The sequence below is a fragment of the Candoia aspera genome, chromosome 13 (genome assembly GCF_035149785.1).
Source record: "Candoia aspera isolate rCanAsp1 chromosome 13, rCanAsp1.hap2, whole genome shotgun sequence".
Lineage (NCBI taxonomy): Eukaryota > Metazoa > Chordata > Lepidosauria > Squamata > Boidae > Candoia > Candoia aspera.
Genome location: NC_086165.1, coordinates 23,097,467 through 23,110,837, shown reverse-complemented (window position 1 = coordinate 23,110,837; position 13,371 = coordinate 23,097,467). Strand labels below are relative to the sequence as shown.

The window sequence follows — 13,371 nt, the reverse complement described above, 5'->3', positions numbered from 1 at the left end:
CCCCGTTAGGACCGCGCGTGTTACTGGACTTGCCTTTGAGTCTTGGCTGCTGACCTCTATGGAACGCACTCAGTCCTTTCCTTCCCAATTCTCTCCATCCAGGTTCGTCTTGCTGCCCCACCTACCCACCCAGCCCCCCCTCCAATTCCATCCTGCTTGGCTTGGCTTCTGCCAGAAGGGAAAGGAACCTGCATGTTTCTGGGTAGGGGACTCAGGGAGTGGGGAGAGTACACCCAGGGATCAATTAACTCAAACAGGATACCTTGCATGACAGGCAATTAGTTTTAATCAGAAGCAATTACTTCAATTGATCTATCGTTTTGTCCTGTCCCTGTCCCTTTTGGAATGTGGTTTCTGGCAAGGATGCATAGGTGCCTTATATGCAGACCATTTATTGCAGGAGAAGTTTCCAGGATAGCCGGAGGCTGAAAAGATGGGGCAACAGGCCCTGTGTAGGGTTTCTTTATATTTATGGAGGGTTTTTCCTTCATCTCCTCTTCTTGGGTGAGCTGTCTGACATCCTGGGCTTTCTTCCTTTCACTAAATGAAGTCCCAGTTTTCTTCTGCTGCTACACCCTTCTCTGCCTCACCAGACGCTTCCCCTCCGAAGGGGAGCCCCCATTTCCGAAGTTCAAAGCAGAGAGATCCCAGCGGCCCGCAGCGAAAGGCCAGAAGGGGAAGGGGCTGTCTCCCAGGCTCTTCTTGCTCCCCGGATGGTAAAAGACAGTGATCCTCCAGCTGGTGGGAACACTGACTCTCCCTGGCGGGGCAGGCCCCGAGGCCCTTTCGAGCATCCCATCGCCTCTGGTTTGCCTCGGAGGCGGTCACATCCTGATCTCCATGGTGGACTCCAGCAGGCGAGCACTATTGGTGATGGCTGTTGTCAGGATTATGAACCGGAGCCCTGGAGGCGGGGGGAAGCAGGGGAGGCAAACACGAACGGTGTGAACCTGCTGAGAACCAAAGGCCTCCCCGCCTCCCCACACCCTGGTTGGTCCAGAGACCTGGCAGGCCAAGAACTGCCCCAGGAGCCAGAGGGGTGGCGATGGGGATGATGCTGAGACCCAGGTCCAGGTCCACTGTTAGCCCAACGTATCTCACACGACTGAAAGAGGGAGGGCCATCTACACCCCCTCAGCCTCCTGAAGGTCGAGCAAGATAGAAATCCAAGAGTCTCCAGTCTCAGCCCCAAAATAGGTCTGTCAGGAAGCCACCACCCACCAGCTTTTCACTCACTTCACCGGACAGTGAGGGGAAACCAGCTGCAAAAAAGCTTGCTTTTTCTCTTGATTTTGCTAGAAACAGGGCCCTCACCTCAAACCAATCTGCAAGCCCACTTTCCCCAGCGCAGGGGCTCTGGATGAAGCACCCTGGAGGCCTGCCAGCGATCGCCCCAGTTCAGGTGCAGCTCATACCTCTTTCTCTGCCGAGGAAGCGGAGAGCAGAGATCTCAGAGAAGGTGCAGCCCCCTAGGAAGACTGCCAGGATGACTTGCTGGGAGGCTGATGCCCGAGGTTCTTCTGCAGCTGCAAGGAGAACAGACTTGAATCCATGTCTCCACATCAGCTGGAAGGTGCATGCTCACACCACCAAAGCAGAACGCTAGAAAATGCTGTGCAGGGATGTAACAACAAAGCCTCCTGGAGAGTTCACTGCCATGCCTCTACATGCTTTGGGCAGCGGAAGGGAAGAGCTTCACCATGGATGCCTGCTGGGATTGAGCGACTGATCAAGACTTCAGTCCAGTAGCTGGGATCTCTGGTGGTCTCCCTTCCACGTCCTAATCAAGTCTGACCCTGCTTAGCTTTTTCTGGATCAGCTGAGATCCCGTCGCAGCACAGCCATAACGGTTCCTTCATATCATGGCCTCCCAGGGGGAATTGAAATTGTCAGGATCACAGAGACCCTAGCAGCTCTCCTGACTCTCCTAATCCTGTTGCTAATTACATTTCTTCCTTTTAAACATTTTAGTGAGATTTAGTAACCACCATGAACCTTTCTTAAGGGACAGATGCAAATACTTTTACTCGTAACAAAATCCCCACCCAACTGCCAGAGCGAATGCGCAACGTGCTCCTTGCTGAGGGGAGCAACGTGGCTGGGACTGGGGTGCCCGGACCTTGGGCACAGGAGCCGCCCACACAGGTGCCCTAAAGCGAAGGTGCAGCGGCCCAGCTGGCCCACTTGCCTGTGACGAACTCATGGCCCCCAAGCAGCCTCGCCACCTCTTCCAGGCCTAGCCAGCCCTTGCGCTCCAGCACCTGAGACAGGAGGAAGTGGTCAGGCCAGTGCTGCCAGGGGGTGGGGGTGGGGGGAGGAAAGGAGCCCCCTGGAACACTCCCGTTCCCAGCAGATTGAGGGCCCTTTGAGGCACCTGTTCCATTATCTTGCAGCTGAGGGGGACGTAGGCACCGCTGAACACATAGGCCATGTCCTGGGGCACTTTCAGGTCATACTCTCCGGCCCCACGTGGGATCTGCAAGGGAACGAGGTGGTCAGGACTGTAGGCCTCTGCCCCCCGCTCCCTTAAGTGAATCTTAACTCACCAAGCCCAGTTTCTTGCTTACAGCTCGGAAATTGTTCTTCCTGGCCAGTGAGCTGAAGGCATCCGAGAGCTTCTCTGGGGAGAAGGAGGAGATGGAGAGGCTCGTGTGGACCGAAAGATGCCCATCTGAGCGGAAGCATGACGGAGCCCCACGCCCTGTACCTGCAGCTCGGTCGGTCACCAGCTTGCTGACTTTGTTCTCCACAGCTGTCAGAGTTTCACCGGACACTTGCTCCGTCAACAGCCCCAAATGCTTCAGGTTGTGGAAGGTCAGCAGGTGCTCTGGTCCGTAACTCTGCCAGGAGGCAGGAGTCAGGCATCGCAGCAGAAGGGGCCAGTGCAGAAACTGGCCCTTTCTGGCAATGCAGAAACTGGCGAAAGTCAGAGGTACCCTGGGGGGGGGGGCAGCCTGCACACCCCAGGAACTGACTCTGGTCCCTCTGCCCCCCCGGGGAAGGGCTGATCCTCCAGCCTCACCTGCAGGTACTGGGTCTTCAAGGAGCGGTAGTCCTTGGACGCAAGGCCTGGGGAAGCAGGGGGAGGCACAGAGGTCAAGGTCCACAGCAAGGCCTGCACGCTCCCCGACCTCCCTCCCCCGGAGCAAGAACCCACCGTTCTCTGTGACTGACAGCAGGCAAAGCATCCTGAGGCTCTCGACTGGGGCGACCTGTGATGGGAAGGAGTGCGGGGGAAAGCACGTCGGTGGACAGCCATTCCCCCACCCCAGCTCGAGCCGCTTCCCCATCCTCGCGTGTTCCGCCATCCTCTCACCTGCCGGTCGATGTGCTCCTCAATGAAGCTGATGCTCTCCCGGACTTCAAACCCTTCCAGAAGGGCTGCCAGGGAAAGCAGGGGGAGATGAGAGCAAAGCTGGCCCCGGCCTCAACTCCAGGGACTGGAACAGCTGGGAGCCCAAGCGCTCTCGCCTTCTGGGCTTGCCCAGGGCCCCCGGGGGCCTCCGTCTCCCAGCGCCCACCCTCCCCAGGAAGTTCCCTCCAGTTGCCAGAAAGGAAGCAGCCAAAGCCCACAAGCCACCTCCCAGGAGCAGCCCAGGGTGACCCTGAAGCCGAGGACCTCCCAGAATTGGGCCCGTGCCTGGGGCTGGCGGGAGGGGCACCCCTTCCCCCGCGGTGCTCCTCTGCCTTCCACATGGAGACTTCCAAGATCAGCACTCAACGCTCATGCCGATGCCAGCCTCGCTACGCCTTTTGGGGGATGCAATGTCATGCAAAGCCCAGACAGTGAGCCAAGGCAATTAAAGGCATTAAAGTAAGCATTGACTAAGCCCTTTATACCAAAACTGTCTGATGTGGCTCTCCGTGTGTTTCTCTCCTTGCAGCCATGCTCACCCTGCTCCATACCTTCCTTCGTGTATTTCTTTTGCAGCTTGACCGTAACTCATTTCCTCTGTGTGACCAGACCACCTCAACACATTTTTAAATGCCTTGGTAGTTGGTCCACAGTCATTCTTGACCCCATCGCTTCCTGCTTTGCCACTCACCCGTTCAAGTTACTTCTATGTTTCTCCTCACATTCCCGGCAATCGCTTTGACATAGGAAAGTTGGAAGCAGCACCTTCTTCTGCCCTTTTTAGGTGCTTTCATTTCTTTCAACAAAAGTTTATTCTGTGCAACAGGCCACATCCTATCCACTACCTTTATGCCAGCATTTGCATGTCCTAAAATTTCTTCATCCATTTCCCCTCATCTGTACATGTTCCTCCAAAGTACAAAGATTCATCTCCTTGCTCTGGTGTTTACCATCTATGTATCCTGCAATTATTCATTCCATTTCCCCATCACACATAACTACCTCGGTCTCTGGTTCATTAGTTTTTGTTTCCATGCTTGTTACTTTGTACATTCTTTTAATCATCACTGTAAATCCCATTTTTCAGTCAGCAACACAGTGCCGTCTGCATACAAAAGTACACGAATGTTCACGTCCACAACCAATACACCTGACACTGCCACAAGACTTCCTTATACGTTTATCCATAAATACCTTGAAGAGCCAAGAGGGCAATGTGCATCCTCTTCCTGCTCCCTGCCCATGGCTGAGCCACTTGCTAAGCCTCCCACTGATTCTCAGGAGCGTATTTCCATCATTTGATGCCCTCGTCACATTCAGCAACCAATCTCCAACTCTGTAACCTGTTCACTCTGTACGCGCTTTCTTACCATGTTCCGTCTTCAACAGTTCCTGGAAATCTTGTCTGGTTTTTTTCTTCATGATGGACTCACAGGCCCCAATATCTGCACATATGAGGAAGCTGGTCAAACCAGGAAGGGAAAAATAAATCTTTTTCACTTGGGGCCTGTTTCCTTCTGGGACACACCTAAAGCTACTGTGACTCCTCCAGCAACACGTCTTAACAACTGAAGGCAGCTGAAAGCCCGCCTGCTGGGGGACAAGGCCACAGAGCGGTCCTGCAGAACGGCTGTGAAGGCTTTGCTGGCCACATCTGCTGTGACAGGGCAGTGCGCCATGCCTGCAGAGAGGATCCGGGGAGGCTTTGTTACTGAGATTCATCTGCCAGTGACACGACGCCCTGACTGGGAGAACTTACGGAGGCTCAGCAGACGATGTTCCTGCTTCAAGCCCTTTAGTTCCTGGGAGACAAAATTCTTCATCTGCTTAATATCCATCCCACGCCGTCGCTGAAAGAGGAGACGTTTCCAACAGACTGGGCAAGCCAGAATCAGTTCCCTTGTTGCCATTATCGCCCCATCCTAGCCACTTACATCATACTGGGCCTGCAGGTTCCGTGCCTTCTGACTCAGGAGACCAAAGACATTGGAAAAGTGCTCATCGCGGATTTTGCTGAATACCTGCAGAAAGATGCAGGCAGCCTTATAGAAGCCGGACCACTGAAGCCAAGAGGGACCACTTGCCACTCTCCCAACCACCACCACCACCACCACACTTCTACTCTCAAAATCCCTCAAACCATCTTATGTCCCAGAACAGAGAAAAGCTTACCTTGTCCTGGGAATTCAGCAGGACTTTAATGCTTCGGTCAGAGGAGGTAACATCTGGACCAAAATCCACACTTCCTGCAGAAAATGGGTTCCTCAAGTCATTTGCCCCATGGCACCTAGCTTATAGGGGGCCTCTTGCTAGTTGCCCAGTAATTATCTTGGATGCTGGCAACCTCTCAATGCCTACAATCCAGCCCTCAGAAAGTGGCAGGTCGGATGGCAATATCAGAGGCTCAGGAGCAGGGAAACACTCACCACATTTTATGCGGAAGGTATCATCCACCAGGCCTTCGTAGACTACTTGAGAGCAAAGGGCCGTGACATAATCCACATCTGAAGAGAGACAGATAGGACACCCCTTGAGGCCCAAGAGGCACCTCTGGATGGGCTATAGTCTCGTAACAGAGAAGACCCCCAGCCAAGAAGTCGAAAACAGCTTCCACAGGCAGGATGGAAGAACAACTGTCTGAAGCCAGAGAGGAGCTGCCACTTGGTGCAGACACAGGAAGCTCCCAGGATTGAGCAGACTATTTCCCCACTTTTATCCACCAATTTCAAGCTCATTAATAAATCATTTGCTTAAAATGAGGCACAAACAGTTGTCTCTCTCTGAAATCACTGTGGCATTGGAGCCCTCTCCCTCTTGGCAATTGCTTAGGTTGCTGACAGTTTCCAGGACACATGAAGTCAAAAATCAAAAGTCTGTGGGACAAACTAGTATTTCAGAGAAACACGTCTCTCTCGTTGACTTCCAAAATATGCCTTCCACGCTCATGGTAAGCTGCCACACAGCTACTACACCCAAAGGCTAAGCAGGACTTCCCACTGAAATCCAGGCAGGCCTCGAGGCTCAAGGACAGACACCCAGTCCCTCCCCCCTTTCCCACAGGCCAAGCAAAGCCCCCCATCAGACCCCACCTCTGTCTATGAGAAAGATGTGGCCAATCTCTGGCTTCCGGCTCATGCTGTCAACCTCGCTCTCTTCCACTATTTCACGCCAAAGCTCGTGGACCATCTAGGAGAAAGGCACCCCTTACCCATCCATTGTCTTTGGCAGGACCCCTAGGGATACCACATAAAAGGCAGGAGTCCCTTGCAAGATCACTCCCAGTGACAGGGTCCTGCTTTATGTCAACAGAGTGCCAAAATCTTACCAACGTGGAGAAAAGCTTTCAGAAAGGCTTTTGGTAGCTTGGAAGGAAGAAACCCTTTTGTATAAGGGCTGCATTTATTCTGGGAAGTGTTTTAGTGGATAGACCCAAAAGGAGGAGTGGGACACCCCTTCTTTCTGCTTTCAGCCTGAACATGGCCCAGCCAACAACAGGCTCAAGGGAGCCTTCCACAGGGCATCTCCTTCTCTGGAGCACGTTCTCTACAAGCCAGTCCACCCGCCTGGGCTGACCAGGCCACACCTTAGCACACCGTCCAATTCCATATGTCTTGGCGAATGGGCCAAAAAGAGAGTTCATCAGCTGCAAAGCCTGGGCCACTGTGCTGATCCACCGCTGGTCCCCTTCCTGCAGAAGCAACAGAATGTGACCACCTGGGCATCAGGCAGAGAACAGCTGACTCCCTCAGAAACACAGAAATCTCTTGGTTGCGGATGCAAATTTAACTTTCGGAAATGCAAACAGCATTTGTGCACTCAACTAGCACTCAAAACAGAAATCAAATTAACAGCTTATCAAACGTGTAGTTGAACACTAATCAAGACCCACAACTGGAGCCCAGTCATCCTATCACAGGTATCTGCAAAGACTGTGCTGTCAAGTTATTAATTAGCACGTTTATAATTAGACATGGCTTAGTTTTGTCACAAAGATCTCCTTATACAAACATGTAATGCTTATAATGTTTTTATATGAATGTGGAATGCGATGTAACACATAATACTTTTATTGAGATTATACGCTGCTGCTTTGATACCTGTAAAATTCTGGGGTTTTTTAAAGGTCATCTTCAAGTCCTTAAGGTGGGTTTTTTTGTGCCTGTGTGTTTTTGAGTCAGTGCTGACTCCTGGCAACTCCTTGGACAAGTACCCAGAGTTTTTTGGCAAGGTTTCAGAATCGGTTTGCCCTTTACATCTTTTTCCTACGGCTGAGAGAAAATGACTGACCCGAAGTCACCCAGCTGGCTTCATGCCTCAGGCAGGACTTGGACCTCAAGGGTCTGCTAGTTGCTAGCCCAGTGCCTTAACCACGACACCAAACTGGCTCTCTCAAGGAGCTGCATCTCCCCAAAGCCAGAGCAAGATGCAGCGTCTGAGCTACTGGAGAGGCAGCAGACAACCACAGCCCTCTGGCCAAGACACGCATCTAAGCCAGCATAGTGAGAAAACGGGCCTTACAGAATGTACTACTGACCAGAAAATAATCACGGAAGAACTCGGGCAGCTCCATGCTGATGATGTCATCATCCACAGGGAGAAGCGAGAAGGACCACTCATCCCAGGTCACATCTGGAGAGGCGGAAACAGTGCTTGGATGCCTACTCTTGTTGTCTTTCGCAACCTGAGCAAATGGCCAGAGGTCTGAGTCTAGAGGGGGTAGACCAGGGGAATCACCGCCGCCCATCTACTTTCAAGCCCTTCTTCCTGCTCTTACTTTCGGACCGAGCAGAGGCATCCAGCTGTGCTGCACTGGACCTGGTTCCTGAGACTTACCACCATAAATCCCTTCTTCCTCCAACACCAGCTCACACATGTAGAACTGTGGGAGAAGACAGCCAGCTTCAGGCAACCTTGAAAACGCCACATTCTGAAACCTCGCCCCAGGAAACAAGATGTTCCAAGAGGTACAATTCACGCTAAAATGTGCTGCTTCACAAGAACCCGTGGGAGAAAAGGGCCATCGGCATGGTGATGACACACAGCTCTACGTTACCCTTTCATCACATGAGGCCAGGAAGTCTAGACCGGGGCCGGTGGAGACTCACACAATGAATAAAGGCCAGTAAATGGAAGCCCAGCCCAGACGAGGCAGGGATGTGGTTGGCAGATGCTTTAGCTGCCCAGATCAATGATGCTCCGCCTCTCCTTTCCTGGAAGCCTTGAGTACCTTGAGAGTGGTCTTAATCTTTTTCTGTCATCAGAAGCCCAGGGGCCCTCTGCGGCCCAAGCCTCCTTTTACCAGCTGAGGCTCAATAATGCAGGGCAAGCAACTGCAAGGACTGTACGTGGGGCTGCCCTTGGAAATGGTCGGAGTGCTTCAGCTGGTTCACTGTATGGCTAGAAAAGTCCTGGGCACAAAGGAACACGGCAACATTATACCCATTTTACATGATGCTCAGTGGCTCCCAGTTTGATTCTGTTCCCAATTCAAAGTGCTGGTATGAATTGACAAAGCCTTCATGGCTTCAGACCTCAGCATCTATGATGGTATGTGGGAATGACCTTGGGAGACCTGGAAAAGAGATGCTGCCTAGGAAACGGTCAGATAAGAGGGAGCATAGCCCACAGCTGGACAGTGGGCGGAGCAAGAGACAAGGGCAAGATTGATGTCAGCCTTACTGCATAGACTAGATAGAAAACATGGCCAGATCAGCTGATTCTACTTTATTATAAAGTAAATAGGATCTTAACAGAATCTCTCAAGTCTGAAAGCACAATTCCCACCCCCACCCCCCTGGTGTCCTTTACAATCCGACAGCTCAGGGAAGGTCTCTTCTGAGCCTCTTGCTCTGCCCACTATGCAGCTCTGGGCTATGTCCCTCTTGTCTGACCATTCCCTAGGCAGCATCTCTTTGCCAGGCCTCACAAGGTCATTCTCACATATCATTAAAGCATGTGAAGGACCCCTTCTTCCTCTATACTCCTCCCTGTGCCCCTGGAGCAGACACCCCACATAGCCCCAGACTGTCCTCCCCTCTGAGACAGAGCAGTGGAGTCTTTGCTTCCTGGCAAATATGTTTTAATTTACCCAGATCTTTAAAAATATTTTAAACAATTTATGTTTGCTGCTGCTGCTTTTGTTGTTACGCGTTATAAGCTTTCATCAATTGTTTAGTTTTGAAAGGTTCTAATTTCCTCTGAAAATACACTGTTTTCTGTATACTTAGTTTGTTCCCTGAAAGTACTGAGGAGCAATGTAATAATCCTCTAGTATACACAATATGCTTTATAAAATTAATACATCAATCCCACTTATGTAACAAAAAATAGAAAAAAATGTGATAAATCTTTGCGCATATATATACCGTTGATGACTTACTAACCAGCAATAAAATAAATTTTTGGAAGGGACCAGGTACAACACAAAATTGGGAAACGTCTTGTGCAGAACAGGCTCCGTGCCAGCACTTTCGGATAGCAACACAACATGTATTTGCTGTTAAACAGCCCCACGCATTTCTGGCCACTGTCGCACAGGGCCTTAGCCTGAAGACCGTTCCAGAAATCTCTGCTAGTGTTTTTTCTAAATTTGGGGCACTGATGGGATAGCATTTAAGGCAACAGAGATAGAGAAAAAAAGATACCCTGCCTTTCCTGAGCATCGCAATGGCCTGCCTGAAACTGTCACATGCACAGCCAACCTCAAAGAAGCCCCTTCCCTAGGACCACTGGAATCCCAAACAGAACTGACAAATAGGACTTGGGGCACGGGGTGGGGGTAGAATGGCAGGACAAAACACTCCAGGCTCAAAAATCTCTCCACCATGACAATTGGAGGTGGTGGAGAGAACTTTTTCCAAGTATAAAAGGGCAATGATTTCGCATCTCTTTCAAAGCTACTTCCAAATAGTCAATGCTCTAATTTGAAGTACTACCTTGCCAGATTGGGTTGGGGGTAGAGACACGCTGATGGTGACTTAAGGCCTGGGCCCCTCTCTGGTGAGGTGCTTTCACGCACCAGTGGCCCAGGCTTACCAAGCAAGCAAGCTGGAGCCCAGAAACCCCTCTGCCCCCCCTCCCCGAGCCTCACCTTCTGGGGGCTGAAGATAATCTTGTACTTGCGCACCCGACCTGCTGCCTTGTCAGCGTTGACCAGCTCTGCAAGGAGAGCCGAGTCAGCCACACAGTGATGGCCCAGGGTTCATGAGACCCCTCGCCGCCCTGGGGCTGCCCACCCACCCACCCGGCAAGGAGGCGTCCCTGGTCACTCACCCGCCACCAGCCTAACGCTCTCAAGGCGCGGACGGAGCAGGAAGCACAACCTGGGGGGGGAAGGGCAGGCCGCAGTCAGGGAGGGTCGGGCTGGGCAGGGGGGGTGCGCCCCCATCCCGTCCACTCACTGGTCGCTGGAGCTGCGTGCCGGCTTCTTCTCCAGCTTGTAGAGCTTGTCCACGTCGTGCTGCTGCGCGGAGAGACAGACCCGGTCAGACAGCCGGGCGCCCCCTCCCCAACCCCTGCCCACTCCCCTGGCCTCCCGCCGGGCACCTTCAGGATGGAGACGTTGGCTATGCGGTCAAGCGGGCTCATCAGGTCGGCCTCCAGGAAGAGGTCCTTCTTTCCGGGCAGCTGCAGGACGGAGAGCCGCGGTCAGCCCGGCCGGCCGGCCAACCCACCCACCCCCCCCCCGCTCCCGCGCCCCACCTGCTCGAGGAGGTAGACCAGCTGGTCTCGCGCCAGGCGCTTCAGGAGGCCGAAGTCGGGCAGGTCCGACGCGTCTCGGGCGGCCATGGCGCCGGACCCCAGCCGAGGCCCTCCCGGAAGTGCGCGGCTTCTTGCCCGGCTCTTTCCGCAGCTCCTCCGCAGGCGCGCGGGCGGCTGGCCAGCCCTCCGACAGGCCGAGGACGCGCGGCGCAGCCCCGCCCGGGCGGGCTATTGGTCGATGCCTCTCCCGGCCAGCAGCAGCCGCAGCTCCTCCTCCAGCGCCGGGCTCGTCCCGCGCAGCCCCCTGGCCACGCGCGACGCCCACTCGAAGTACTCCTGCACGCGCTGCTCGGGCCAGCCTGCCGGGAGAGGCCCCGTCAGCGGGGGCGCCCCAGGCCCCGGCCCGCCCCGGCCCCGGCCCGCCCCGGCCCCCACCTGTCGGCGCGCACCGGGCCAGGTCGCGCAGGTTGTAGAGCTTGTCGGCCAGCGCCACCAGCTTGGCGGCCGGGCTGAGGCCCGCCGCGCGCTCGACCTGGAGGCGCTTCCGCTCCGCCCGGGGCAGCGCCTTGTCGTCCGTCACCTGCTCCACGATGCGCCGCACCTCCTCCCCGAAGCGCTGCTCGATCTCCGCGAAGGTGGCGTCCGTGTCCTCCACCGTGTCGTGCAGCAGCGCGGCCTGGCAGCGGGCGGGCGGGCAGGCTTAGTCCGGCGGGAACCCCGGCCGCCCTCCCGCCCCGGCCTCCGGGGAGCCAGGCTCACCTGCAGCACCGCCACGTCCGTCACGCCGGCCTCCTGCGCCAGGATCTGGGCCACGCCTGGGGGGACAGCGCGGAAGGCGAGCGGTTACCCTCCCTCGGCCCGCGCCCGCGCCCGCGCCCCTGCCCGCGCCTCACCGATGGGGTGGTTGATGTACGGCGTGCCCTCCGGGTCTTTGCGCCGCTGCGCCGCGTGCTTCCGGGCCGCGAAGTCGACGGCGTCTAACAGCCGCGCCGCCTCGCAGCCGTTCATGGCCTCGGGGCCCGCCGGGAGAAGCGCCGCGGCACCGGAAATCCGGAAGGGGAGAGCCGGGCAGGGTCGGAGGTCGTCCCGCCCAGCCCCCGCCCCTCCCCCTCGCCTCTCCTCCGTCTCCCGGGGGCGCGCCCAGCGACCCTGCCCTCGGGCCTCCTGCTCAGAAGGGCACCCTCGGCCTCGCGGGCCAGCGGAGCGCGTCAGGCCGCGGAGCGTCCTTGGGGGCCCCTGAACGTCCCCCCGACCCCCGCGAAACCCTGCGCCGGCGGGAAGACAGACTGGCCAGCAAGGGAAACAAAATACTCTTTATTCAGAGCGCATGCTAAGCATGCAAGGGAGAAGATGAGCGTGGTTTTAAAATTGGGCAGCTCCAATTTGTCACGGTTCTTTCTCCCTCGGGCGTCCAGAAACAACGTTCTAGGTGTCTTCGAACGCTGCAGCAGAGAGAGAAACAAGTACAGTGTACTGTGCTCTGCGTACTGCTGCAACCTAGGACTGCATTTGCTTTTTTTGTTTCAGCTGCATCACATCAGCTGTTGGCCAGTCCCGCTCTCAGCCCAATCCACCTCACAGGGCTGTTGGGAAAATAGGGGGCAGGAATATTAGGTAAGTTTGCCGCCATGAATTATATATAAAAAGGCAGGATATAAAATAATTTTCCTGTTCCCAACAACCCTTTGAGGTGGGCTGGACTGAGAGTAGGTAATCCAGACACCCAGCCGGCTCTTTCGCCCAGAATTCTCCATCTCCTTGTTTCTAGGCCACCAAACTGCCTCTCAAACTGCCTAAGCCCATCAAAGTGAGCGTGGAAGATAGCTGTGGCTTGCAAAGGAGAAACAGATGCCATTTGGTCTTCTCCGTGCATTTGCCATTGTAATTCCTTTTATGTTGGGACACAAATCAGCTAATCCATATTACTGCTTTCTGTCTGTTGCTCCAGCTTATAAGATTCTCCTGAATTTGACACTATCCTGCCAGATGCCTCCTACCCTCCCATCTCTGTGTCATTTGCGAATTTGTATATTTTCACCAAGTCGCTTATCAACAGCACCGGGCCTAGAGCGTGGCCTCTGCAGTCCACCACCCAAGACTTCCTTGTGGCTTGATGCAGAGCCGCTGATGCGCCCTCCCTGGGCACCGTTGGTCAGCCGGCTGTGTCCGCCCACCGACAGCACGGTCCAGCATCCTGTGTTTGCTGGCTTCCCTGTTAAATCCTCATGGGAGATTTTGCGGAACGCTTTTGCCGAGGTCACGACGGACTGTGCTGGCAGATTGAAACGGCCAATTGTTCTGCTTGGCGTGCTTTA

General features: G+C 54.6%; 1 protein-coding gene across 4 annotated transcripts; it reads right to left on the bottom strand.

The window, feature by feature from the left end:
* Positions 1-330: 330 nt before the first annotated feature.
* LOC134504860 (vacuolar protein sorting-associated protein 33B-like) lies at positions 331-12,119 on the bottom strand. 4 transcript variants are annotated; one of them, XM_063314281.1, is made up of 25 exons: positions 11,950-12,085; positions 11,816-11,871; positions 11,637-11,732; positions 10,901-10,981; positions 10,756-10,817; positions 10,628-10,677; positions 10,446-10,513; positions 8,189-8,234; positions 7,890-7,984; positions 6,939-7,043; positions 6,445-6,541; positions 5,782-5,859; positions 5,528-5,601; positions 5,290-5,376; positions 5,115-5,205; positions 4,726-4,800; positions 3,317-3,381; positions 3,158-3,212; positions 3,023-3,069; positions 2,708-2,840; positions 2,547-2,620; positions 2,375-2,476; positions 2,189-2,261; positions 1,416-1,526; positions 331-904 (listed from the first exon to the last, which is right to left on the bottom strand). In XM_063314281.1, exons 1-25 carry the CDS (start codon positions 12,062-12,064, stop codon positions 825-827), a joined length of 2,016 nt encoding a protein of 671 aa, XP_063170351.1. In that variant the 5' UTR covers positions 12,065-12,085; the 3' UTR covers positions 331-824. The 4 variants fall into 4 exon arrangements, 3 of the variants coding, with proteins under 3 accessions (XP_063170351.1, XP_063170352.1, XP_063170353.1); XM_063314282.1 differs by lacking the exons at positions 11,637-11,732; positions 11,816-11,871; positions 11,950-12,085 and adding an exon at positions 11,057-11,171; XR_010068687.1 differs by lacking the exons at positions 331-904; positions 1,416-1,526; positions 2,189-2,261; ... (14 more) ...; positions 8,189-8,234; positions 10,446-10,513 and having other exon boundaries at positions 11,492-11,732; positions 11,950-12,108.
* Between the last annotated feature and the right edge of the window lie 1,252 nt (positions 12,120-13,371).